Here is a 25,985-nt window from a genome sequence, read left to right on the forward strand (position 1 = left end):
ATAAAAAATACAGCGAATGAGACTGCTATGATCATTGGGAATTCTATGCCTGGTCGAATAATTTTCCTAAAAAGCCAAAACATCTATACTGTATCGGGAGTTAACTTCACGGCCCATCTTTCACGTATGTGGCTCTTGGTCATTTCTCTTCATCCATCATTAGGGCCCTTCATACTGTTTCCAAACGGAGTCGAAGCAAAGCCTAAAAATTCGGTTTGAAAAAATTGCAAACGAGAGGCTTTTGATTTTGCTGCATTTCAAAATATTTCTTGCAGTTTGGGCGAAACAGAACAGCGCGATCATAGCTCTTCCTAGATAGAAACACAAGTGAAGTCGTTTCATCAATTTTTACAGCGTCATCACGTGATGAGAAATTTTTGAGATCTTTGGAATTAACCTCTCTCGAGTCATTTCATCATTGAATCACGTCTCAAATTGAAACATTTTGAAGAAACTATTTTCTCATATCTTTGTCTGAAATACATTGGCGAACACGTTTTTCATACGTTACACAACAAATTTTGCAATTTTGCATTTTGCGGCTTGACATTTTGCTAACAGTCATTGTCCTTTGCAATCCAAAGAGGCTTTCACAAAATTTTGATACAACAACACCATCGATTTTGATTACCTAACCGATTATTCTTAAACCACGACATGGCGACTACGCTCACCAGAACCATCTCAGAGAAGCGAATCGGCACAACTTCTCCATTCAACGCTCCATTAAAACAATCAGCATCTGATCTGGATGAACCAAGAATCTTACATTCGTTCAAGAAATCACCCAGATTATCCATCACTACATCGAGAGATTCGCCACAAAACACTTCGCTTGATCCAGCCACTGACTCTCTTCAGACATTTGATCTGAATGACATTCCAAACAAGCACCATGCTGATCTTGCTCGATTTTACGAAGATTTTCGTTGCTTTTTAATGGGTGATGATGAAGATGGAGTATTCTCGACTTCATCCTCTCCTAACAATTCTCCCAAATCTAATCGTGACACTGCTGGAATGTCACCTCTTTCTCCCCGAAGATCCATTTCATCATCAGTAACAAACACAATTTTGAAAAAGAAGAAGAAACAACTGGTTGATTTTACCGAGGTCTGTATCAGAAAGAGAAATATTTCTACAGAATTTGTGATCGATCTTGCGGTTAAGTTTCACCAACAAATAATTCCTAAAGATAACCGACACTTGCTCAAATCTTTCAAAGACAGTTTTACAGGTCGTGAAGCTGTCACACTCATGTGTCAGTTGATAAATGCAGAACAAGTGACCAATGTCCAAGAAACTCTTCCAGGAATTTCATCAATAGAAGAGGCAAGACTACTTGCACAATCTCTGTGTCACTTGATGCTTCACTTTAGATTTATATTTCACATGACACACAAGAAACACTTTAAAGACTCTGGCTACTCTTTCTATGGACTTTGCAAGAATTTAAAGAAAGCACAAACTGATTTCATTTCTGATTTCACCAAACCAGCCTCGCCAAAAATCGAGCAGATTGCCAGCACATCCACTGCTCCGCTTGCAAAAAGAAAATCATTTTCTTTTAGTCTTTCGCTTAACTTGAAGAAGTTGCAAGAGGTGAAAGAAAATACAGTGGACAGTGACGACGAAGATTGTTGCATTGATACCACCAATGTTCAACCATTCGTTCTTTCAAAAAACATGCCTTCCAATCATCACAGATCTTCAGTGAGCTCATCCACAGAGACAACTCCAAAAACACCAACAGGAACCATCTCTAAGAAGAACAACAAACGAAACACTCTAATGATCCCCAAGTTAAATTTCAATCACATTCTTCATTTGAACAATCACCATCATCATGATACTTCTGATGACAACGCTCCCAAGTCTGAAGTGATAGAAATTAGTAAGCCATTCGACTTGGAATTTTCAATTTTGCAGAGAAAAGAACTTTCTAACTCAGTCACCACTCAACATGATTCTTCCGATGAGGAAAATCAAAATAATGATTCCTGTAAAGGAACCAATACCACCAAGAGGCCATCACCTCAAAAAAGCAGCTCTGCTGACATGACTACTTGTCAAGTCGCCTTAAATGGTAACACAAGGTCACGAAGATCATCGCTTTCACAACTATTAAGTGACAATTATATGAGAGAACAATTTAAATTGTACTCACGAGACGAACTCTCCTCAGAAAATGTTATTTTCTATGAGGAAGTTCTTAAATTTTTGAATTCGCTCTTTCTTTCAGAGGAAGAGCAACGAAAAGTTGCAATTAATCTCTATGAATTGTTTGTTCCAACAACCTCACTTTATCAGCTGAATCTTCCAAGCAAACTCATTTTGAAATTCAATAAGGAATATGAAACTAACTTTGCTAACACTGCTAATGTGGTGTTACTTTTCAAAGAGGCATTAATTGAAACTGAGCATTCCATGCATGACACTTACAAGAGATTCCAATTCACAAAGGAATATCAACAATACAAATTGAGAAAGCTCTTACATGACAAAGATGAAAGAAGTGATGGTTTCAACACTTCAAGATATTAAACAAAATCTTTACAAAATTAAAATGAAACACGACGGTTTAACTCAAAGAATTTGTTGGGTTCTCGCTCCTTGTGTGTCATTCTTAATTTTGTAAAGAAATATATTTTCATCACAAAAGAAGAATTCGGTTGACAACAATCACGGCCACTTTTCAAGCTTTACAAAAAAATGCTTTCACAACAACAACATGAACAACCACCACCATCATGGGCCCGATTCCATACTCCAATGATGGCAGTGATCGGATCGAAATTAATGGACGATGTAACCATGGGATCAATGATTGGAAAACTTTTGAAACGTTTGGGTGGAGTGGATGAGCGAACCCTTGAAAAATATGAGAAAGAGTATTCTGGAGGTGGTTTCAGATATTGTGGATATTATCAAAGCTCTAGAACAGACACGTACTTTTCTGGGTTGGGACGAGATTTTCCTGTGCAGCATGATTACTTGTCAGGATTTATTCAAGTCAAACAGGATCCCAAGGGTGACAACAGAATTGCTTTACTTTATTCTGGTCACAAGAGATCACCCAAAACAATGTTGAAGTTGTGTTTATTGTCAGATATTCGATTATTGTTAATCAACGCTTCCAATATTGATTTATCTACTGATTCTGAAGTTATTGGAGAATATATAAGGTTGTCAGCAGCGTGTGGAATGAAAAATTTAATCATTGCTGTCAACTGTGAAGCAAGCAATACCTCCACAAATATGACTTCTCAATTAGATCAATTACTCACAACGTTGCATTCTTTTTTAGAGAAGTGTCGAATGAAAGCTGACAATTATTTCATTATTCCTTTTTTACTGAGCAGTGGTGATGGTCTCATTGAACCCATCGAACCACCACATCCAAAATTTACAAAAAAAGCACTCGTTCAAGTACTCGTGGAGGTGCGAGAAAAAGTTGTTGCAGAGATGAATAAGGTGGATGTTAATCATCAACCCTTGAGAGCAACTGTCATGCAGGTACACAAAATTGGTGGAATTGGAACAGTGGTCGAATGTAAAGTCTTGTCAGGTAGTATTCGAGCTTCTGACAATGTTGATCTAGTACTTGATTCGGGAGAAGTTGTGAAAAAACTCGCCAATTCCATTGAACATTTTCATACATCCATACCTAGTGCCTTTCCAGGAGATTTTTGTGGTATTAATTTGAAAGGAGTTGCAGTGAAGAATCTACAGAAGGGTATGATCATTGGAAATAGTTCAAACTTGGTGACCTATTTTGAAGCCAATATCGTCGTGCATAACGCTCCAGAGAAGGGCTTTAGGGTTGGATGGACACCAACGTTGCACGTGCATGCAGCTCATTGCACATGTCAGATTGAAGAGATTATGTGCAAATTGGATGGAAATATGAATCCAATAGGGCCAATGGATGAATTGAAACGTGGCACACGAGCTCGTGTGAAAATTCGTCCATTTTCCATGTTGCAACTGGAAGAATATTCCAAGTGTCCACCACTCGGAAAAATCGTGTTGGTGAATTCACACGAAATCATTGCTTTTGGTGCTGTTGTTCATTGCAAACGAGCATCTTACAGTTTGGATCATGAATTACTTTGTTGATTTTTTCATGAATGACTCGCTGACAGTGTTGATGGTTCATGATATCATTAGTGGTTCTTTGAAGAGGTTGTTCTTTGAAGAGAAATTCATCATTCTTTGAAGAGATGATTCTTTAGAGAGGTCAATCAAAAAACTTGTTGTACATGTTGGAAAGTGTTGTGGTCACAGAAGAAAAATCAGGTCTGTGTTGTGATTTTCCACTCCAACATTGAATCATTAAATGTAAATATTGGCTCGTCAATTCAAATAAATCATCATTGTCCAGATAATGCTCTCGTGGTCGTATATATTCTGAAATCCAAACTCGTTGTTCTTCCTCATTAGAAAAGGGAATTTTAGGTCGGAGTCCCTTAATGACCTTTGCTGGAATATTGAAACACGACTTGTCGGATATGTCTGGTGAAGTAAATCGATGAATCTTTTCTGAGTGAATATTCAAATAAGGGTTCTCCTCAAAAAATAATTCATACATGATAATGGCAAAGCTGTAAACATCCAATTTGGTGGTGATGGAATTTTCATCCGAGTCGCCTAAAATCTCTGGGCTCATATAAAACAAGGTACCTAAATTGGTGGTCATGGTTGCGGTAGCATTGGTTGAGACAAGTTTGGATAAGCCAAAATCCGAAACTTTGGCATTCATGGCTCCATCTATGTGACAGACAATATTTCCAATGTACGAGTTGTCAATTTCAATCATTATTGCAACAATAGCAAATTGAACTTACCTAGCAAAATGTTTGCAGGTTTCAAATCTCTATGAATAATGGCATAAGGTTTCAGGGAATGTAAATAACTCATGCCAGATGACACACTTTTCAGAATGGAAATTTTCGTTTCCAATGATAAAATTTCTTTTCCAATCTTCGAGTTGTATATTGCTTTATCGAGACTTCCTTTAGATAGAAATTCCACAACCATATACTTGACCGATTGACTCATAGCAACTCCAAAAAAGTTAACAATGGAAGGATGTCTCAAATCACTAAGCAGAGCTGCTTCCGTTTCAAATTCTTCGTTATCTTGATTTGAATCGTTCGAATTGTCAAATTTCAAGCTCTTTAAGGCAACGTCAGTGCCAGACCATTTTCCTAAATAAACAATTCCTGAAAGTGTTTTTTAAATTCTCATTGTTTCTACTACTACTACAACACTAATGACCACTTACCATTCGCACCTTCACCAATCTTTTTAATCACATCAATGCTATCTATTGGAATGATAAATGTATCTTTTTTCTGTGGTTTCTTGTCTTTCTTGCCTCCAGATCCACTCGAATCTGTAGGATCAATATACGAGTCCAGTAATTTCGTTTGTAAATCCGAAGAGAGTTCTATATGATCCTCTGAAAATATAAACTTTTTATCCAACAACTTCTTTTCAAGTTTCTTCTCTGCCTTTTCTCGTTGATTCAACCTTCTCAATCGAGAAGCAATTCGCCATCCACAATATAATAACCCAATTCCAATAAATATTCCTAAAGCAAAAACCAAAAGAGATCCAACAACAATGAGTGGAATAATAATTGGCCATGCAACATCTTTTTGGCAAATTAAACGTGACGCAGAAATGGTTGAAAGAATAAATCCTGGTAGACAATCTTGTACATTGACCTCAAATGTCACACTCATGCTAGTTCCAGGGAATGCCACAGAGAAATTAAAATGTTTCACTGATTCATCTCTAATTTCAAAGTATAATCTTTCAATACTAATATTGTTTCTTGAAAAGGAAACTGTTGACAACACGTCATCATTGACCATGAGTATTGGCTGTTGTTGAAGATTGGTAATGTTCTGACCAAAATAATCCACAATTCCAAAATAAATGGAAATGACTTGGCCCGGATATAGACTCAGTTTTGACTCTCTCGTTTGTGTAGCGTTTTTGCTAAAAGACCATCCAGTGAGTGAAATAAAGGATGTCGCAACCTGATAATTGCCAACTTGAGACCCACGAATTTTGGTGAAATTCAAATATCTAAAAAGAGGTACAGATTGTTCAGAGTAAAAACAATGTCCTAAATAGGTTGCTGTGTTATCCATGCAATTCAAATTGAAACGAATGTCGTCATTAAATCCTGAATCCTTCTCTTTCAACATGTATACTGCTCCCCCACGGATTGCTCTGTTTTGAATAAAATTGGTATTACCAATGTTGATGTAATCCATATCTTTCAAATAAATTGCTCCTCCATTTCCAGTCTTTCCAATGGTGACTCCTGTCACTAAACGAGCCACGTTATTAGAAAATGTGCAATTATCAACTTCTGCAGAGCCCTGATTCAAGTATATGGCTCCTCCATTTGCAGCTGTATTGTCAATAAAAGTAGAGGAATAGATGTGAATGACATCTGCTTTTGGAATGTTCGCTGCCCCTCCATCTCCTCCTGAAACAGTATTGTTCATGAAAAGACAACTCCATATTCGCACGACATTTCTTTCGACACCTGACGTAAATCGTACCAACTTGTTAATAAATATTCCTCCTCGGTTGTTAATAAAATTACTTTCTCGAAAGAATATCGTGTTCGCTTCATCAATATAAATAGCTCTCCTTGGACTACCAATAATATTGGTTTGATAAACGTAAACATAATCAGAGAGAACCATGTCAAAAATTGCTCGACTGTCGGTTTCAAGAGGTGACACGTCCGTGTCGTAGATGTTATTGTGTTGAATAATGACGCTAACCACTCCCTTGACAGTAAATAAATTATTGGAACCTGTGACATTACTGAATTGAATGACAAACTCATTTCCAAAACTAATTAACAATCGAGTGTTTGTGAGCGAGCATTGATGAAGGGCCACAAAACTGAACTTTTCCACATTAAATTCAGGAACATGATGGAGTGTGCAAAATTCCATGTGAACCGATGAGCCTGCTGATTGAATGCCTGTCGAACGATCCAGTGTGCATGCTGTAAATATGATACTAGTGGTATCGATAAAATCCAAAAAGCTATCAGAAATGATACTCTTTTCAAAGACCATTATGCCCTCTTTTGATGCCACGTTCATGGATGATAATTGAGAATGAACAATTCGCAAATTCGCTCCTCTTGATGAAATGATTACTGAAGCTTGTCTGCCAGGTCCATTCAAGGTACACGAGTTAATTTCTATTAAAGCATCGTCACTCACGGAATTGAATGACATGCCAATAAAAGTATCATAAAGTGTCAAGTTGTTAAAAGTCAATTTCACAACTTGTTGAGAATTTTTGATCAATCCTGCTCCTTGACAATGAACTTGTGGTCGTTGTTGATCCAGAGGCTCAAATGCAAACACATGAATTTCATACGTAAATTTTCCACTCGATTCCTCAAGAGAATTATGACAATAATAGGATGAAGATACATTCGTCATGAGATAAAATTGAATTCGAATACGACCTGTCTGCTGTTGTAAGTTCTGTGTGACATCGCTCGTAACAAATGCCAATGCATGATCCATCAGAAAACATGGATCCAATGAGGAATTGCAATTCTTCATGTCGCCATCGTAGCGAACATTTTCATGAATATAAAACTTGAAGGTTTTTTGAATTGTCGGAGGAGTGGCAAACGTTCTAACTTGGAGTTGAATTTGGGAATGAGTGGTAAATCTACTTTTCGTTGTTCCGTCAACATTATCATCATTGTGTGGATATCTCGTTGTAAATATACTTGTTTTTGAAAGGTCGCTTCCACCTCTCTCCGAAATTGTTGAATCCATGTTCCTTGTAAATTCCGGAATTTCGTTAGTAGTGATTGGAAAATTAGTTGGTTTTTGCGAGGAGGAGGAGGAGTCAAGTCTAAAAAATCGATTACTTTTACGCGGAGAAGATGATGATGGTATTGATGATGTGGTCGGAGGTTGGTGTATTTCATAACTTTGAACATGTATTGGGAGAGCCAATAGGAATGTCAGAGCGAACAACAAACACATCATTGCAAGAAGAAGAAAACTGAAGGATCTTGATAGGAATGTTTTTCGTTTCCTAGACACGAACGACCGAACACATGTTGTAGCGTTGTGGGATGTGAAGTCATGGCTCAACAACAGAGGCAGCCGGCCATTCGTCGTCAACATGATTTTTTCAATGACAGTTTGGCATTTTGTGTTCACGTTTTAACAAAATTATTAAAATCTTGAATGACAACTATGATTTTCATTGTGAATTAAATTCATGTCGTTCTAACTAAAAAATTACTTTTCAAATTTGAATATACAATCTGAGAAAATATTCTTGCCATGCAATTCTTCATGCTCCTCCCAATGAACAAGTGTTTGTAATCGTTTTTTCAAATACTTCTCGTAAACGAATCCACGATGCTGATTTCTATTGAAAGCAATGCAATAAAACCAACCACCTGGAACGATTTCATTAGGGAGTGCAAGATGGCTCACAAAATCAAAACCTCTCAATTCATTCTCAAGGGCTTCCCAATCCAAAAGATACACAGACGGTGAGGTGCTGTAAAGTTTGGCAGGATCAAAACTTTTAACCACATCCCCGACAAAATACGTGTGTTTGGTTTTTCGAGCATCCATAGTGGTAAAATATGTTCCAATAGAAGTACATCCCATATCAACAATTTCCTTATTTTCGTTGGTTTTCCATGGTAACGAAAATTTAGTGAGACCTGGATTGCCGTGTGGCTGGACAGAGCCAGTGGCTTGACCATTGCAATTATAACCACAGCTATTCGTGTTGAAATGTCACATCAAACAAAATATTATCACAATGATTTCAAATATCACATACCCAAAAACAGATCCATCATCCAATAGAAATATGTTTGTGTAAAACCCACTCTTCATATTTTTCACAGAACCAGGCAATTGAAAGTTCACTTGATAAATATCAGTTGTTCCAACAGGAAGTGAATGTTTTGATGGATTATGTTCATTCTCAGCAATTCCAAACAAGTTGCTTGTTCCATTTCCGAAACCATAATACTGTCCCTTTTTTGAAAAGAAGCTTATGGCAGGATTGCAACAGCTGATGAATTTCATTGGAATACCTGATAAGAAGTTGTTCTTAAGTATTCCATTAATCAAAATAGAACCATCAGAAAGCTCAACAACAAATCGCTCAGCGATAGGGCTTGTTGCAACTCTGACAATTGCATGCTTGTACGTGAAGGTACACATTTTGTCTCCTACTTCTACTACCATCAGCTTATTCCTATCACGTGAAATCACCATCACAAAATCCATACTTGCATAATACTCGTGAGGTTCAAAATTGTGAGTTCTAAAGTCTAGAGTTTTGTAACGCACTTCAGTTTGTACTACTTGTTCATAAAACAGACTCATTGACAAGATGTTGGAAATTTCAGTGCTGCCACCAATGTCACACGTTTGACAATCTAGAATTGTGTCAGATTTTTCAAGGGAAAGAATTTTGCTTTGAATTCCTGACGTGTTGTGGAAGGACTTATCAGGCAAGAACATGAGCCGTCCATATTCTAGTGTTATTACCATAAAAAAGATTCAATGATGGAATCAATAATAATATTTCAACAATAGAGTTCATGCCAGTACATAACATGGTAAGATCAATATCATTATCATCATCATTACTGAAAATTCAACAAGATCACCACACTCACCATCCACTGGAATCAAAGCTTTACCGACTCCCAATATTTGTATATATTTAAAATCAAACACCAAGATATGAAATTCATTGGTTGAAGGAAGCGTGAAAGGAATGTTCGTCCATGTAAACGTTGAAGCCATCACACAAACATTGGATGCATCATGCGAAGTACTTGAACTCTTCTTCTCTTTGAGTGATAATTTTTCCAATTTCAATCTGGTCTTATCAAAACACGACTCGGAGCCTTCTTCTTCTTCATTATTATAACTTCTCGTGGACACCATTTTTTATTCAACGGTTTTTGATCTTTTTACAATGACGAACCATTCATACTTTTTAGGATAACTCATTCTTCCATGTCATGATCGGGTGATGAATTGATTATCGTGAATGGTTCAAGAAAGGTTTTCGTCGTGCTTTTTTCAGCAATTTCTACTGCCAAAGACAAAATCATTTCATTGGCTTGTTCAATGAATCGAAGCAACTCGAGCCGTTCCCAAGTGAGCATGGAATGTCGTGTGAAGGTTGATAAAGTGCTGTGGCAACTAGCACATGATACAGACTCCATGATATTCGAGTCAATCTCTTTCAAAATGTCGAGACTTCCACCAATGGCCATACTTGCAGTTCGAAGTTGGTGTGAAACGTGCATGGTGATCGCCATGGAGTCTGCTTCTTCATCGTTGTAGGACCACACGCATGGAAACAGTTCGGATACGAGAGCCTCCAACCAACTCCACCAATATTCATATTCACTCCATCGCAACCATCGCCACTGCCATGAACATTCCCAATCATTTCTCTTATACAAGGTAAAAACAGTAGAAACCAGAACTGCTAAAAGCATGATAATCAACACCACCACAAGAATCAATGCCATTAACGTTGTGCTCTTCCATGCATCATCATCATTATCCTCATGATCCAACTGAATCATCCTATTGCATCCATGATCATTGTATTCATTCTCAGACCGCCACTTGCTCCATACATATTGAATGGTGGTTGTGATGGCTCGAGTCGTACAGTTACCAATACTCATTCTCTCTGTCCATTCAATGCTTCCCTTGTTCGTGAATTGTTTTTCTTTCGTTGTTGTCATCAAAGGTGAGTGCGTTTGGTTGTTGAAAACAAACTGTTGGTACACGGAGCGCATTTGATCGCAAATATTCACAATAAGGTATCAAGATAGTACTGTTTGGTGGATGGGATGATTGCGGCCATCATTTCCGTACACAATCTGATACGCTGGATCTATTCCTCACCATCCGTATTCAACAAGAAGAGAGCCGCTTAGACACACGTGTGTTGAGCATATGCAAAGAATATCTTTCAATTAAGGAAAGGAGTATTGGTCAAAATAGTCCACGCTCAATATATGGAAATATGAAAACAGGTAGTGATGCAGAGGCCTTCTTCAATCATACATTTACGACAAATGGGTGAAGTCCGTTCGACTCAACTTCAGACAATGGATCAGTCATCCGTTGCATTCCGTGCATGCATAGATCACGACTGTTCTGTTTTCTTACGGACTTTCTGTTAGTCCAACCGCGCCAGACAGTAAGGATTCTCGTTATCGTAGAACAACAGATTGAAAATATGTTGAGTATGCATACTCAACTTGTCAATTTTACTTTCAATTAACATGTATAATAACCCTTTCTATTCACAAGAATTGCAAGAATATACCAGTACAACGGTCTTTGAAAAGTTGTTGTGTTGATGGAAAGAATTGATATACAGGGCGAGAAAGATTATCAATTTGCCTTCCTTAGATACAAGGTTCTGACAAGAAAACAAAGGTAGGATCATAAAGAATTCCATTGGGCATAACATGCCAACAACATTACATATCATTACATTCAAGCAGATCAAGAGGTGTTTTAATCTCCTCACAAATTTATGAAAACTATTCTATTACTTCTTTTCATACATGACCACATAAATCAAGTTTGAGGTATCTCTTGTATTGGCCACATTGACCACACGTATCTTGCTCGAGTATGTATTCAACCATTGTGTGACCTTTTCTGTGATTTTTATCGTGCAACTCATCATGTTATGTTTCGAAATGCAAGGAACTGTAAATGTTTTGCTAGCAAAGAAACCGCTTGGCAACGAATCCAAATAATGTGCATCCGAGTAAGCATTGACACCCAATCTCATGTTGAATTTTCCAACATGTTCTTTCAATGTTTGATCCTTATAAAAATCAAAGGAATACAAATTGGGTTCAGCTGTCTTTTTCAAGAAATCACTCAATGTAAAGCTAGGAGAGAAGGCAATCAGAATTTTCTGAACATCCAACAAGCCAGATTTAACCTTTTTGAGCACAAAATGAATGGTGAAATTATCAGGACTCATGGATGGATCGTTCTGAATGATCGTGTCAATATTATCAATGAAGCAAGCACTCTTTTCAAAAGCTCCCTGATGAGTCTTGGAATCGGCTCGATAGGTCATGGACACACTCAATTCCCTACCGACCCGATGAACCACGGTTGGATTGGCCTTGTGTTGAATCATGACATCGAGACAGACCCGAGTCGAGGTGGTTCCGAGTTGAGTCGGATGGACCAAATGACCATCCAATGGAATGCACTCTAAGCTGTACGTTCCAGAGGTGATGATCTGATTGGCTTTAATGGGATCCAAGGGTTGTGAAGAGGAGCTGCTTCCCAAGTCTTTCAGAGCTTCAGCCCAAGAATCGAGCAAGGAAGGAGTTTGTTGTTTGTTTTGTACGATCAAGGGAGTGGTGTTGTTGGAAGAGTTCATCATGGAATGACTTGATGATGTCAAAGGAAATTGGGGTGGTGGTAGTTCTTGACTAGTTTCCAATGATGCATAGGTTCCGACGTGAGTATCCACCGAGTGGTACATGGCTGGATTCATATTAGAGGATGATGGAAAGTTGGGATTTGGATAGGTGCGTCCTCTTCTAATTTGATATTGGTTTGAGTGGGTTGTTGTGGATTGGACATCATGACGTTTTTTTTGTGTTCCAACTAAGAAAGTGACTTTGCAAAAGAAACGAATTGGAGAGTCATGTTGGATTCCATTTCAGGAACCTCAACCAGCCTTGGTCAAAGTCCCTTGTCTAATTCCCTACTACAAATATATTTATTAACACAACAAAAATAATGTAAGGCGGTTTAGCACAGGGGCAGTGCATCAGTCTTGTAAACTGAGGGTCCAGGGTTCGATTCCCTGAATCGCCTTAACTTTTGACTTTTTTCATTTTAATTATTTGAGACTTTTTCACTTTTGCCGTCTCTCCAAAAAGCTGGGCTCAATTCTAACAGCAGATCGGAAATCGCACATATGAAACATATTTGACGAAAACCTCCTCGTTGAAGATGGAACATCCTTTCCTTAAACAAAATTGTGTGTTATCCTTTAATCAACACTTTGTTGCTCCTCAGTTGAAGGTCAGCATTCAGAAAGTTGCTTGTTGAAACAACGCTTTGTTCGAAATCGATGCTAATTCTCATCCCAACAGCTGTTATTTACATTTTAAATCGATGTGACAAGTCAATGATCATGCTACTGTCACATGTTATTTCCTATCACATACCTTTTTGTTGCCGACTTGTCGATAAACGTTGAAGGGGTGTCAACCCAGCAATTATCCACTTGGTTATTTCAATCATGTTCATTTCATCCAACGGTGCAATGCGCATCTCTCTTCTCGTATTCTCTTGTTCTTACTTTTTTACAAAAACACAACAATACCAATTAAGGTGAGGGATGACAGCAACAATTCGACTTAAATGTAGAAAAAGATGCAACACTAATATTCCATTGCACCTTGGGTATCATGAATGAGACGTTCCTTCCGTTCATTCCATACCTTTTGGTGCAAATGCATTACCATAAAAATACCAACGAATATAATTGACCAACGTTTGGAATGAGAGAGAGAGACGCTTATTCTTTTGCGAGAATGTGGATATTGCAGACGACGAATAATAACCGTCGAAACACACTCTCTCAGGGAATTAACGAGAGGAAAAAAACAACCTCATATACTCCCATCGTTGAACCCTCATCATTGCTCCTTCGCTCTCAGAACGCGGTGCATTCAACACAAACCAACTGTAAATTATTCTGCAGTGATCCGAGTACAATACATGCAGAGTTGGAATAACCAATTAATTGGCCAACCTCAACAACAACAACGAGACCTCCAACCTCACTATGAAATTTCTCTTTAAAGATCATTTGGAAATGACAAGGTATTTTGTATTGATCCCTAGCCGAGAATTTAGAACTAGAAATAGCTCTCCAAGTATTTTTCGTAATATAGAAGCGAATGATCCTCCCAATGATGATGAAGATGTTGATGATGGAAACTTACACCAAGACAACAATACCACTCTCTCTTGCCAATGCCCCTTTATCATCCTTTTAAACGATTCTTCCTTCCTTCCCAAGCTTCAAGAATTTCTCTTGCACTTCCTTCTCCTCTTTCAAACCACCATGTATTTACTCCTTTCAATCCTCAAACAATTTTTTCGAGCTCTTTTTCTGAATTCCTCCGCAATTTCATCATGTTCGCAGTTTCGTTTTTTTAAACTCAAGAAGACGAATAGTCAAACTTCCATTTCTTTGCAAGAAGTCTCTCCAGAATTGAGTTCTCACTCGTTCCTGCAGGCTGGTGACGCTCAAGAGTCGCTGCCAGCTGTCAAGGTCGAAAAGATTGCAACTTACACACAAATGCAAAACACTCATGAAGGACCACCACACAAAACGAAATCCAAATTGAAAATTCTCATTGCAGAATCGAACACGATTCATCGAATGGTATTGATTAAACTGTTGAAACTTCTCGGACAAGATATTGAATTAAGCATGAATGATGGAAAACAATTACTCGATCAGACCAACCACAACCTTCGAGAGATTGATATCGTATTCTTGGATGAACACATTCTTGAAAAGCATCCTTCAGAAACTTGGCAATTTCTTCATCTTGTTCAGAATACACATACCAAAATTGTTTTATTTTCAAAGGGTGTGAGCAATTATTCCAAACAACAAGAAGAAGAAAACAAATCTCGTTCAACAAGCACGAGTTCGATCACTCGTCCAAGTAGTGAACACTTGTTATTTACAACCATACGAAAGAAGCCAAAAACCATTGAAGAACTGGATCAAGTCATTCGAGAGGTTCATTCGAAAGGGTCGACGACAACTTCTCATGATGGTTGCATCTCAGAACATTGCTTTCTGAATAAACGATGATGCTTGTATACACATTGATATGGATTGGAACGTAAGGACTTGGCAATTCCCCATCTATATAAGGATCAAGTCTGTGTTGTCTCTTTTTGCATCAAATTGAAACAACATCATCTTTACTTTTCCAAACGTACAGTTCAGGTGTAACATTCCAATTTAAGACTAATAAAAACCAAGAGAGACATATTGTAGACAAATGGTTCAATCGGTTCCATCCTGATCCCTTCGATTGAAATATCCCATTATCCAATTCCAACCCGTTTTTTTCGAAAATGTTCATAAAAGGTGGACAGACACTAATGTATGTGAGGACTTTCGGTGAGTGCCTCAAAATTAGTAAATATTCAACTTTGCCCATACCATTGACTGCCATCAGAAATGTTCACACCTCTATTCTCGTATAGGGGATGATGAGGAGTAAATGGAGTTGCATTATGCAACACGAAATAAAAACACCTCACACCAACCACCATGAAGAAACACAACCACAATAAAAAACAAACCTCAATTCGTACACATTCTAGTAGAGAACAGGCTTCCATGCGATACTTTGTTTTGTGTCCAAGTGTGCAACAGCGAAAACTGCAAGAACAGCAAATCATGATAACACCATCTCGCCCAACAGAAACATCATGTTCTCATTCACCACCAACATCAAGGAAAATAACATCCCATGAACAACCAATCAAAATTTCTTCTAACGTCTCCAAAACCACAGTCAAAGTACAACAAAAATCTCCCTCCTCGGGAAGCTCATTACCGTCGGCTCCTGTGACAATCAAGAAAAACAGCAAGGGCAACATGATCAATTTTTGGTCCTCGAATTCCTTAATGATGATTTTGATTTTGTTTTCAACATTATTACTATGTTCAAGCTAAATAATGTGAGTGGCAATAAGGGTGATGAGTTTGAGCTCATGATCAAGCTTAAATCATTGCCTGCAGAGAGACAAATTCTGACTTGCATGTACCAAAGTTGTCGTTGTCGACAAATGACCCAGTGTTATTGTTCGAAATAACTCAATTTGCGTCATCTTTGACATTCAACACAGTTTGATAAATTAATTGTTTTTATTATTACTTCTTCTGGTTTGTAAATGAACTCGGATTGTTGCTTTGGGAGAGATTATTTTGAAACATGCTCGTATTGGGATTTGATGGGTTGTTGGGAAGGTTATTTGGTTGTTGTTGGTGTGATGGTTGTTGCTGGAGATTCATATGTGATGATTGTGATTGCTGTTGTGGCATCATCGGTTGAACGTTACCTTTTGGTATGACAATGGTGCTGAGTTTGACAGGTATTGCAGGCATTTGGCTCATTATTCCATCCATCATGGACATGCAAGTCAGAATTTGTATTGTATTTTCTCTGAATTTGGCAATGAGAGGAATATTTGCTGCTATGGTCTTCTTTTCTAAATTATTCTTGATTTCTGTCATCAAGATGGAATTTTGATTTAGTAAATTTTGAATATACTTTTCGGATAGAGCTGAATTCATTGTGTTCGTCATTGGTTGATTTGATGGAGGTGTTGGATTGTTGTTGACAGCAGTGAGGGATGATGGTTTGTTACTTGGAATATTCAGTTGGTTATTGGTCATGGATGATGAAGGAGAAGCTGGTGTTGTAAAAGTTGATGATGAAGGTTTTGCATTCACGGGAGATTCTGTTTTAAGTTTCTTTTGTTGTGGGTCCCCGCCTGGTGATGGCATTGAAAAACTTCCTCTCTTGAGAGCAGCGTTCGAGGTGTTCATTGCGGTTGTTGGAGTTGACGCTGAAGAGGTGCCAGCAGCACTAGAGCCATTCATTTGTTTTGGTTCAGCCAAGCATAGCAAGACAAGCAACAGAGGGTTGCTGATGATTGGTCGCAACTCTGTCGCTGGCTCTCTATGACAGAACAGTGAACTTGAAGCTTCAATTCAAGATTTTCTTGCAGCGTAAGCGGTTCTCTACAGAAACTTTTTTTTTTTCGAGGGACATAAATCGTGTCCCTGAAGCCCGGAGTTCACTTTCGCTGGCCAGTCTTGCTATGAGTTGTTGAATCTTGTTTTGGATGTCTTGTGGCGATCTCTTTGGAAAAATTTGACGAAGACCTTCCACAGAGTCCTGATTGTTTGCAATAAGCATTCTCAAGTAGTCCACCTCTTTTTGAGTCCATCCTGAAGCGCTTGTTGGCATATTACTACTTCCAGGTGTTCCAGGAGTTGTTGTAAGAGACATTTGTGAACCTGGTGTGCCAGGTAATGTATTTCTATTCGACATCATTCCTCCCATCATCATTTGTAGATTTGTACCTGTTGACGAAGGATTAAACATTTGTGACAAGTGACTTGAAAGAACGTCTTCTTGCATATTTCCTCCTGATTGTTGTGAATTATTGTTCATTCCATCACCATTTGCCATTGTCATATTATTTTGTGGTTGCTGCTGAATTGAGTTATTGTTCTCTCTGCAAATTAAAATTCGATCACTTACTGATAATGTACCGCCTCCACTCGCCATGTTGCCTTGTTGAGGATTCATCATGTTGTTGCTTGTTGGTTGTATCATTGCATTCATTCCGCCTCCAGAACTCATTAGCTTTCTCACAAAGGGATTATTCAGAATATTCGGATCAGCATTGAGGAGTTGGAGAATTTGATGACCAAGTGGAGGTCCATTCCCTGAATTTCCCATTAAAATTTGTGGATTATTGAATGAAGTTGATCCTCCCATGGTTTGGTCTGATGAGGAAGAAAGCATTCCTAACATACTGGTATTGTTGTTACTATTATTCGAATCCAAATTGTTCATGTTTGTTGTTGTTTGAGGAGATTGTACATTGGAGGCGGGATTGATGGAAGTTGAGGATGAGGACATGGTGTTGTTGTTGTTTAGTGTTGAATTATTGTTCATACTGCTACTCAATGAAAGGATCTAAAGGTACAAAGGAGAGTTGTTGTTGCGGAAGAGATGTGGTGGAGTTGCTATTTGAAGTCTTTTACTGTTGTTGTGTGTTTCCAATTAATTGGTAATCATGGAAGTCTGTGATATAGCAACAACAGTCCGGACAAACGATGATGATGGTGTACAAGTTGTTGTTTTGTTGTATGATGATGATGGTTGAGTCAGAGCGAATATTCGCTGTGGAGCATGGAATCTGTCGTTTTAGCGGAGCCTCTCTCGTGTTTTGGATGATTGCTTTTCTGCGTTTTTTCTTTCCTTATCGAAAACGAGTCTCTCTTCGGCTCAGATTTTTGGCAAGGATGATCAGAGCTTTGTGTCGATGGATGAATAATTCTTTGTTTGAATTTGTCAAATATGAGAGATGGAAATCAAATTCTTTTGACGCTATTGCGCTATTTGGTCGATGTATTTCCACTGCTGCTGTGTATTTGATGAATATCTTCACACTCTCGTACGATCTATTTTGTTGTTGGCCAAGAGCTCTTGTCGTTGTGCAAAATAATGAACCTATGGGTACAGTATCTATGTGGTTGTACTCGAGCTCGGTGTGGAGGAAGAGACCTGGAAAACCAAACAACGTAAAGCTATTGTTGTGTTTTTTAAATCTGTTGATGGAGAAAAAGTTGATGACGATTTCAAATACGGCCAAAATGTGACACATTCATTCCTACAAGTCATTAAATCTCCAAAACAGTACAACAAAAAAGGGAAAGTTTGTTTTATTAAGAGTTCAACTCAAAATCCTGTCTCCACCTAGAAAACGTTGAGACCTGAAGGTTGCTGTCTTTTTGAAAGACTGTTTGGAATAGAGGATCTTCTTCAATAAACAATCATGTGTATTGTGATGACAATGAAACCGCAAGCAATGAAAACCTTGAAAAAATCTTTTTTAAAAAAAAATGGAAATCAATGCTTCTTGTCGACACGTTCTCGTTGCTTTATCGGATGAGCTACAATTCAGTGAGAAGGATTTTGAACAATTAGTTTCAACATCAATACTCTCCATTTTGAAAACATCAAACAAGCCTCTTTCTGAGAAAACACAAGAAGTGTTCAAAAATAATACAGCATCATTAGTGCCCTCTAATTTTGATCAAAAGGCTGTTCAATCGGCTTTGGTGTATTTACTCCTAGAAGCTGCCAAGCATGACATTGCTGCTATTGAACTTAGCCACTTATTAGAAGATCATTTTACTAATCGGAATCGTTTGAACTATCTCGGTCAGCAATATGAATTGTACAAAAACGAAATTCGTGAATTTGTTTTAAAGCAAAAAACATTTGCGTTTCCGGAAATTGTTGAGCTTGATTGGAGGTTAGATTATGTATTGAAAACAAGTGATGTCAAACAAATTCACGAACCGGTATACACAGTGAGATTTAAATGTAGGGACGGACAGGAAGTAACAATTTCGTGCAACGCAGAACAATTACAAGATTTGCATTCTAAAATTAAGGATGCAACAAAGCAGGTCGAAAGAACTCTTGAGCAAGTGTAAATCAATGATCACACAACAATTCACAAATTCTTATTTTTGACAAATTTGGCCAATGTCATCACGACCCTCTTTTTTTTGTACAATTTACATATCGGAAGTAGATACAACACATACAATCAAACCAAACAAGGTGTCACATTAGGAGTAAAATACAATGTTGAAACTTGTTTGAAAGCTTGTTCATCAATTTTAAAAAATTAAAAAATGTCGGATCAAGAATCATCATCTACACAACCCCCTTTGTCTGAAAAACCATCTCGGAAGAAGCTTACTGATGAAGAAAAAAGAGAGATTCTTCGGAAAAGAAGAGCCGAGAAAATCAAAGGAAATGAAGAATCAAGAATGCAAAAGCTCATGTATGGGGATTCGGTGATGATGTCTTCCTCTACAACAGAAAATCCAACTGTAAATATTAATACGAATGATGAAGCTGGGAAACAAACTTCTGTATGGACATCACCAGCCGACTCTCAAGATATTTCAAATAGGCACCCATCGTCGACACAAGTAACTAATGAAATCAATATGCATTCTCCTTCATTCAATCTTCATGATCCAAAAACCATTCATCAAGAAACGAAAGAGTTTACACAACCCATTGACTTTTCAAATTTAATTCCAGTTATTCAACCAAACCAAGAGGAATCGAGAAGAGGCGACCTACATTTGGACACAATTCAAGTCAATCCATCTATTTTTTCAAGAGGAAGGCCAAGTACCTTCCAAAGAATTCGCCCACTGCTTGTGTTACTACTTTCTGTTTTCTGTGCCCTCTCATTCATAATTAATAATGAAGGGGTGTCAATTTCCACAAATTCCAACGCAAACATTCAGAATGTTGTAGAGCAAGTTTTTGCGTTGTCCAACAAAGTGACACCACTTGCAGTAATTGTAACTTTTGAAATTGCTCTATTACTGCCAAGCTTGGTTTTTGGACAATCTGTTTTATCAATGAGCACTGATACGGCACTAGATACTTTTCTATTTGCAAAAGGTGTATGGGCATTGTTGAATATCCTTATTTCTGATGTCATCCTTTTCGTTTTCATCTATATTGTTTCACTGTCCATTCACAATATTTACAAGAATTATGAATATTCAAGGAACATGTTCAGTACCATTATGGAGCCATTCACAGACATTCCTACTGTGTTATGGAATCAATTACAACAAATATTTTCTAAAGATGCCAAATAGACATTATAAAACCATTGTCAAAGAAACTTTTGAAAACCGGTTTTTTTTGTGCTTAAAAAATGAAGCCTTCAACAATGCAACGTGTTCCCTCTATTACGCCCACAAATTCTGCGTTAGGAGCTTCATCATCACCTGCTACCTTTCCATCAATAGTCATTTCTTCCAAAGAGCAGGTTCAACACGCTGGAAAAATTTTAGATCAAAATTTGGTGAAGGACAGCGATTTTATTGATGTTCAATTGTTGTCGAAACACCATATCGTTACCGGAGATGATGTAAAGTATCTGTGTTGCTTTATTAATAATGTATTAACATGAGTTTATTGTATGATGATATTTTGAAAATGATGATGACAACGACGAACTACATTTGGATTGATTTATATTAATACTACTTCTAAATTTATCAATATAACAACACAATGTGGCAATGAAAATTATTATCATCAAACCGTGGTTCACGCTATAGTTTTTTGTGAAAAAACAATTTGTCGCTTTACCGGATCCAATCTTTGAAGAATATCGTCGCCTTGAATACAAATGCTACATGGGAATTTTCCCTGAAATTCATCGAGCATGGATTACAATTGACAACAAATTCTTCATCTGGAGTTATTTGGATGGCAGTGATTTCAATGAATATGATGAATTGGATCAAGTTATTATTAGTGCTGGGCTTGTTAAGCCAAAACCAGGCGTATTTAAAGACTATGTCAAGTATTTGTTGGTATTGGCAACACCTGTTGAAGTTGCACTAGTAGCACTTACATTCAACAACAACAATGTTGCTTCACCTTCGGGAGCCGCCCACCTTGATCAACAACATTTAACCTTCGACTCGCAAACAGGTGCTGTTTACTCGGAAATGGAGCTATTCTCGACAAATTACATTATTCCATCGGATAATGTCAACATGATCAAGATTATAGGTACTCAAAACGGAAGAATATTCATGTGTGGAAAGGATGGATGTTTGTATGAATTAACATATGAACCTGAAGAAGGATGGTTTAAAAGCAAATGTAGGAAATTGAACCATTCACAAAGTTTTGTTGGTATTCTAGTACCAGCATTCCTCAAATTTACACATGATGACCCAATCATAGATATTGTTGTTGATGACACTAGAAATTTCTTATATACACTTTCCGAAAACATGACAATTGATGTCTACGATCTAGGAAAAGATGGAACGGGAATGAACAAGATTGTATCCTATTCTAAATTGATTGCGGATGTTATGCGAAAATTCCCTAACACAAACAGAGACTATTCCAACATGAAAATCATATCTATTGCTCCAGTAACATCATATGAATCGAAAATTATCAATTTAGTTGCTATTTCCTCTAAGGGTGATCGTTTATTCTTCAGCACTAATGCTGCAAGTGGATCTACAGTTGGTTCTCCTGTTTTATCTCTGATGGACATTAAGCCTCTCTCGCTACCAAAGTCTAGTTTACATCGTAGAGTTAATGAGATTCATGAGTGCTTTTATAAAGATGGAGCTTTTATTATGGCAGGTGCCAGGAGTGAAGAAGTCGACGGCTTGGTTTGCATCTCAATGGAGAGAAAGACCATTGCAAATACATACCCAGAATATTCAGTTCCTATTTATGAGAATATGAATGTTATCAATTTGGACAATGGACGAACTCACGCCATTGCAGAAATTCCACTCTATTTAGATCCATTGCTTGTTTCTTCTGATAATGCCCTTAATGAAATTACAGTTCAACATATTAAGCCACCAAGAGAATTTGTGTGTCTGAGTAGCAGTGGTATGCATTTACTTGTTAAACTCCGCCCAGTTGATTTCTTACAACAGATTTTGCAGCAAACACAACCCGAAGAACTATTGAAAAGCTTTGTCAGTAGATATGGAGAAGATGAAACATGTGCCATGTGTATAATGTTGGCATGCTCTCCACCTCCTTACAATACCATTACCGATTCATCTCAAATTGTTTATCTCGACGATCATCAATTGAATAGACGAGCTGAAGAAACATTCTTCAGATTTGGAGGCATTCCACAATTCGAAATTGTTTCTGACACCAGAAGAAATTTCCTTTTCACTAACGACATTATGGGAGGTCCTGTGAGCACTCAAGATATCAGTCACAGCGCTAAACACAACGGACTGTATCTGTACTTGTCTCGATTATTACGACCTCTATGGAATAGTCCTCTCTTTAATTATAAGAAGGTGGACGAAAACGAATTGGTGATATCATCAACACGGTACAGCTTGCGACAGCTGAAATACATGTTGCAAGCATTATTGGCCGTTCTCAATTTTATGGACAGATATCCTCACTTGTTTGGAGAAGCTCAATCAGCTCATGGTAAAACCATTCAAGACAAATATGTTGATCTTGTTCACATCAAAAAAGACGAGGAAGCAAAGAGACTTGAACAAAAATCGCTTAACTCTCTTTATAATTTATTGAAACGAAGTTATCAAGCTTTACTATTCTTCTTCTTTATGACAAGATGTGATATTGGAGACAGATTAGCCCAAGTTCCTCCAAATAGAGTAAGTCGTTTGGCTGAAGTGACTTTCCGTAACTTGATCCTTCAAGATCAAGGAGAAGAAGTCATGAGAGAAATGGTTCGTCTTGTTATTCTAAGCGGAGAAAATGTTGAAACCATTTGCAACGAGCTAAAATCTTGTGACGTATTCTTTAACCAATACGATTTAGAAGAATACAAAGCACTTAACCTTTTGGAAAGAGCCAAAATTCAAAAAGATGAATCCCTATTGATGAACTCATTGGACATTTACAAGAGAATTGCCGGCCAAATTAATGTATTGGTAGTGTGTAAAGAATTTCAAAAACTTGGATGTTATTCTGGAGCTGTGGATTTGGCGTTGAGCAGTGCTGAACTTCAAGACCCAAAGAATTTGGCATTAGAATGGGTGAAAGGAGGAAAATCGGCTCTTGACGTCGCTGGTCAACAAGCTTATCAGGCCAGACTTGAATGCTATTATTGTGCATTGGGTGTTCTTGAAGATTTTACCAAGAAGAGAACCGGTCTACAACATGATATTGAATCAACTACAGCCTCAGAGACTGTCAATAGAGAGAAAATGTTCAACGCTGTGATTGAGAAAATGTCAAAATCACGAGATCCACTTTTCCATGAGACGCTTTATTTGTGGTTGATTGAACACAATTTCTCTTCCAAACTCCTAAGTCTGAATACGCCATACATTGAAGACTTCTTATTGAAGCAAAACAAGCACTACGACGAACTCTCAACCTATTACATTAATAATAGAAGATTTGATAAGGCTGCCAAGGTTCTTCAAAGACTTGCTGAAACAAAGAGTTCAGATCGAGATCTTGACACGAGAATTCAAAATCTTACTCATGCCATTAATTATGCCAAGGCTGCTCAAACTCAAGACGATTTGTTAACAATTCTACAAGACAAATTAGATGTTGCCAGAATTCAAAAGAGAGTACTTTCTGAGATTCAAATGTTACCAAAGACTGATGAAACAGTGAATGCCATTACAGCTCTCAATAGCTCTCTTCTTGATCTTAACACTCTCTACAATACCTATGCTGAGCCAATGGATTTACTTGAATCAAGACTGTGCATTCTTCATTGTGCTCGTCACAAAGATGATAAGCTTATTCAAGAGCTATGGAATGAACTTATTGATATTTCTATGAAGAATGGATTGCAATTCACAGAGGATAAAATTGCAAGCCTAGGAAAGGATTTATCGGGAATCTTCTTCCCACTTGAGTTTATTTGTGGACAACTTGAAAAGAGAACTCTCGACAAGCAACCTTCGGACTGGGTGATAAAATTGATGAAAGAAAAAGTTGGCATCAGACATCTAGATCTTTACAATGCCTATCACAATCTGTTTATTTTACTGAGTCCTGGATCTAGTACACTTGACGACGATTTAAGTATGTTTGCTCAAGGTAAATATGGAGGCCTTCCAAACACCCCACAAATGCTACTTCGAATTTTGGACAATATTACCAGAATTCTCAATGATTGGATTCATGAAATTTTCAATCAAACATATGACAGTTACTCTGCCCAACAAACATTTTCATCAGGTGACATTAAGAAGGATATTGATGAATACATGTCTGCATTGGATACCTTCAGCAATACTAAAACTCAAGAGATACGAAGACAATTTTCTGATATCCTTCGTAAAATCAATAAATGAAACGTATAGTGTCCTTAGTATGTTTTCAGGTTTGATTTATTATGCCTTAAACTTTTGGAGTGGAGTTGGAGCACCATGGTAAAAAGAAAACCATTTGTTGAGGGCGTCTTGTGCCGCTTTTTGTTCTGCAATCTTTTTCGTTTGGCCCACACCCTCACCAATCACTTCACCATCAGCCAAAACATGAACAGTGACAAATTTCTTCTCGTCCTTTCCCACTTCTTTAAATTGGATAATTTTGTGAGCGTGGTCATGCATCTCACCTGTTTGTACCATTTGTGTGAGTTGTAACCTTGGATCGAATGAATGCAACATGCCAGTAATGTCCACGCTCTTAGACACTATATGTTTCACAACGAATTTTCTTGCTTCCAAAATTCCACATTGGTCAAATATTGCAGCAACAATTCTAAAAACTGAAAATACCAAAAGAGAATCCAAGTTGTTTCGTTCAATATTCAAGTCGCCTTTTCTTTCATCGTCAGCATCTAATTCTGGATCTATTGCTGAAAATTCAATGTTTGAGAAATTTCCCTTCAATAAATTGTCCAACTTGATTCCTTTTGCAACCTCTACAATTGTTCTTTTTTTCAAAAATTCTTGTGTTGCAAGTGTCAAGTGATCTTGACTCAGGTTAGGAAAGTGAGCGAATAGATAATCGGCAATACATAGTGATGTAACATTCCGACCAATAAAATTCAATCTGTGTGCTTCCGATGTAGTACCATCTGTCTGTAGGACAGCCTTTAACAAATTTGTGTTTTCTAAAGGCAATGGAATTTCAAACTCTTTACAAATATTTCTAAATGAATCTATAACTACATTATTTCGTTTACAAGCTAAATTCTGACTAAAATTCCGTCTGGAACATTCCACAACTGTTTGATGATTCGTGCTCGTATCGGGACCAATTGTGTGCTTGAAAAAATTCTTGCTGAGATCATGGGACTTGTGATCCTTCCATATATTTAGATTCCGCAAGGTAGACATTAACTCTCTTTTCCCACCATAATGATGAGTGTGTATATTCATTAAATGATTCATCCACAAAGCACTGTGCTTTTTAGTATTGGAAAGACTAATTTTCATCATTTTTTTCGAAGTTCAAAAAAAACACATTGTGATCCATTAATAATAATTTTAAAATTATCAGAGAGAAACGGTTTAACTCTTTGAAACGCCTT

The 25,985-nt window shown here is 37.5% G+C and overlaps 13 protein-coding genes across 13 annotated transcripts; 6 read left to right on the plus strand and 7 right to left on the minus strand.

Moving 5' to 3' along the window:
- Positions 1-657: 657 nt before the first annotated feature.
- Positions 658-2,544, plus strand: C9374_007967 (uncharacterized protein; the record flags this gene model as incomplete). Its single annotated transcript, XM_044697990.1, has 1 exon — positions 658-2,544. The coding sequence occupies one exon, from the start codon at positions 658-660 to the stop codon at positions 2,542-2,544; it is 1,887 nt and encodes a 628-aa protein (XP_044546081.1).
- A 168-nt stretch (positions 2,545-2,712) lies between these two features.
- On the plus strand, positions 2,713-4,119 carry C9374_007968 (uncharacterized protein; the record flags this gene model as incomplete). The annotated part of the gene is made up of 1 exon (XM_044697991.1): positions 2,713-4,119. One exon carries the CDS (start codon positions 2,713-2,715, stop codon positions 4,117-4,119), a length of 1,407 nt encoding a protein of 468 aa, XP_044546082.1.
- Positions 4,120-4,240: 121 nt separating this feature from the next.
- On the minus strand, positions 4,241-7,838 carry C9374_007969 (uncharacterized protein; the record flags this gene model as incomplete). Its single annotated transcript, XM_044697992.1, has 3 exons — positions 4,241-4,770; positions 4,848-5,225; positions 5,288-7,838. The coding sequence occupies 3 exons, from the start codon at positions 7,836-7,838 to the stop codon at positions 4,241-4,243; spliced, it is 3,459 nt and encodes a 1,152-aa protein (XP_044546083.1).
- A 474-nt stretch (positions 7,839-8,312) lies between these two features.
- C9374_007970 (uncharacterized protein) lies at positions 8,313-9,995 on the minus strand (the record flags this gene model as incomplete). The annotated part of the gene is made up of 3 exons (XM_044697994.1): positions 8,313-8,808; positions 8,872-9,577; positions 9,722-9,995. The coding sequence occupies 3 exons, from the start codon at positions 9,993-9,995 to the stop codon at positions 8,313-8,315; spliced, it is 1,476 nt and encodes a 491-aa protein (XP_044546084.1).
- Positions 9,996-10,057: 62 nt separating this feature from the next.
- C9374_007971 (uncharacterized protein) lies at positions 10,058-10,813 on the minus strand (the record flags this gene model as incomplete). The annotated part of the gene is made up of 1 exon (XM_044697995.1): positions 10,058-10,813. The coding sequence occupies one exon, from the start codon at positions 10,811-10,813 to the stop codon at positions 10,058-10,060; it is 756 nt and encodes a 251-aa protein (XP_044546085.1).
- An 818-nt stretch (positions 10,814-11,631) lies between these two features.
- Positions 11,632-12,606, minus strand: C9374_007972 (uncharacterized protein; the record flags this gene model as incomplete). Its single annotated transcript, XM_044697996.1, has 1 exon — positions 11,632-12,606. The coding sequence occupies one exon, from the start codon at positions 12,604-12,606 to the stop codon at positions 11,632-11,634; it is 975 nt and encodes a 324-aa protein (XP_044546086.1).
- A 1,305-nt stretch (positions 12,607-13,911) lies between these two features.
- On the plus strand, positions 13,912-14,958 carry C9374_007973 (uncharacterized protein; the record flags this gene model as incomplete). The annotated part of the gene is made up of 1 exon (XM_044697997.1): positions 13,912-14,958. The coding sequence occupies one exon, from the start codon at positions 13,912-13,914 to the stop codon at positions 14,956-14,958; it is 1,047 nt and encodes a 348-aa protein (XP_044546087.1).
- Positions 14,959-16,032: 1,074 nt separating this feature from the next.
- Positions 16,033-16,764, minus strand: C9374_007974 (uncharacterized protein; the record flags this gene model as incomplete). The annotated part of the gene is made up of 1 exon (XM_044697998.1): positions 16,033-16,764. One exon carries the CDS (start codon positions 16,762-16,764, stop codon positions 16,033-16,035), a length of 732 nt encoding a protein of 243 aa, XP_044546088.1.
- Positions 16,765-16,870: 106 nt separating this feature from the next.
- C9374_007975 (uncharacterized protein) lies at positions 16,871-17,815 on the minus strand (the record flags this gene model as incomplete). The annotated part of the gene is made up of 2 exons (XM_044697999.1): positions 16,871-17,383; positions 17,432-17,815. 2 exons carry the CDS (start codon positions 17,813-17,815, stop codon positions 16,871-16,873), a joined length of 897 nt encoding a protein of 298 aa, XP_044546089.1.
- A 986-nt stretch (positions 17,816-18,801) lies between these two features.
- On the plus strand, positions 18,802-19,401 carry C9374_007976 (uncharacterized protein; the record flags this gene model as incomplete). Its single annotated transcript, XM_044698000.1, has 1 exon — positions 18,802-19,401. One exon carries the CDS (start codon positions 18,802-18,804, stop codon positions 19,399-19,401), a length of 600 nt encoding a protein of 199 aa, XP_044546090.1.
- A 204-nt stretch (positions 19,402-19,605) lies between these two features.
- Positions 19,606-20,598, plus strand: C9374_007977 (uncharacterized protein; the record flags this gene model as incomplete). Its single annotated transcript, XM_044698001.1, has 1 exon — positions 19,606-20,598. One exon carries the CDS (start codon positions 19,606-19,608, stop codon positions 20,596-20,598), a length of 993 nt encoding a protein of 330 aa, XP_044546091.1.
- A 59-nt stretch (positions 20,599-20,657) lies between these two features.
- C9374_007978 (uncharacterized protein) lies at positions 20,658-24,801 on the plus strand (the record flags this gene model as incomplete). Its single annotated transcript, XM_044698002.1, has 2 exons — positions 20,658-20,873; positions 21,067-24,801. 2 exons carry the CDS (start codon positions 20,658-20,660, stop codon positions 24,799-24,801), a joined length of 3,951 nt encoding a protein of 1,316 aa, XP_044546092.1.
- Positions 24,802-24,840: 39 nt separating this feature from the next.
- C9374_007979 (uncharacterized protein) lies at positions 24,841-25,893 on the minus strand (the record flags this gene model as incomplete). The annotated part of the gene is made up of 1 exon (XM_044698003.1): positions 24,841-25,893. One exon carries the CDS (start codon positions 25,891-25,893, stop codon positions 24,841-24,843), a length of 1,053 nt encoding a protein of 350 aa, XP_044546093.1.
- Between the last annotated feature and the right edge of the window lie 92 nt (positions 25,894-25,985).

The sequence above is a fragment of the Naegleria lovaniensis genome (genome assembly GCF_003324165.1).
Source record: "Naegleria lovaniensis strain ATCC 30569 chromosome Unknown tig031, whole genome shotgun sequence".
NCBI classification, from domain to species: domain Eukaryota; phylum Heterolobosea; class Eutetramitea; order Acrasida; family Naegleriidae; genus Naegleria; species Naegleria lovaniensis.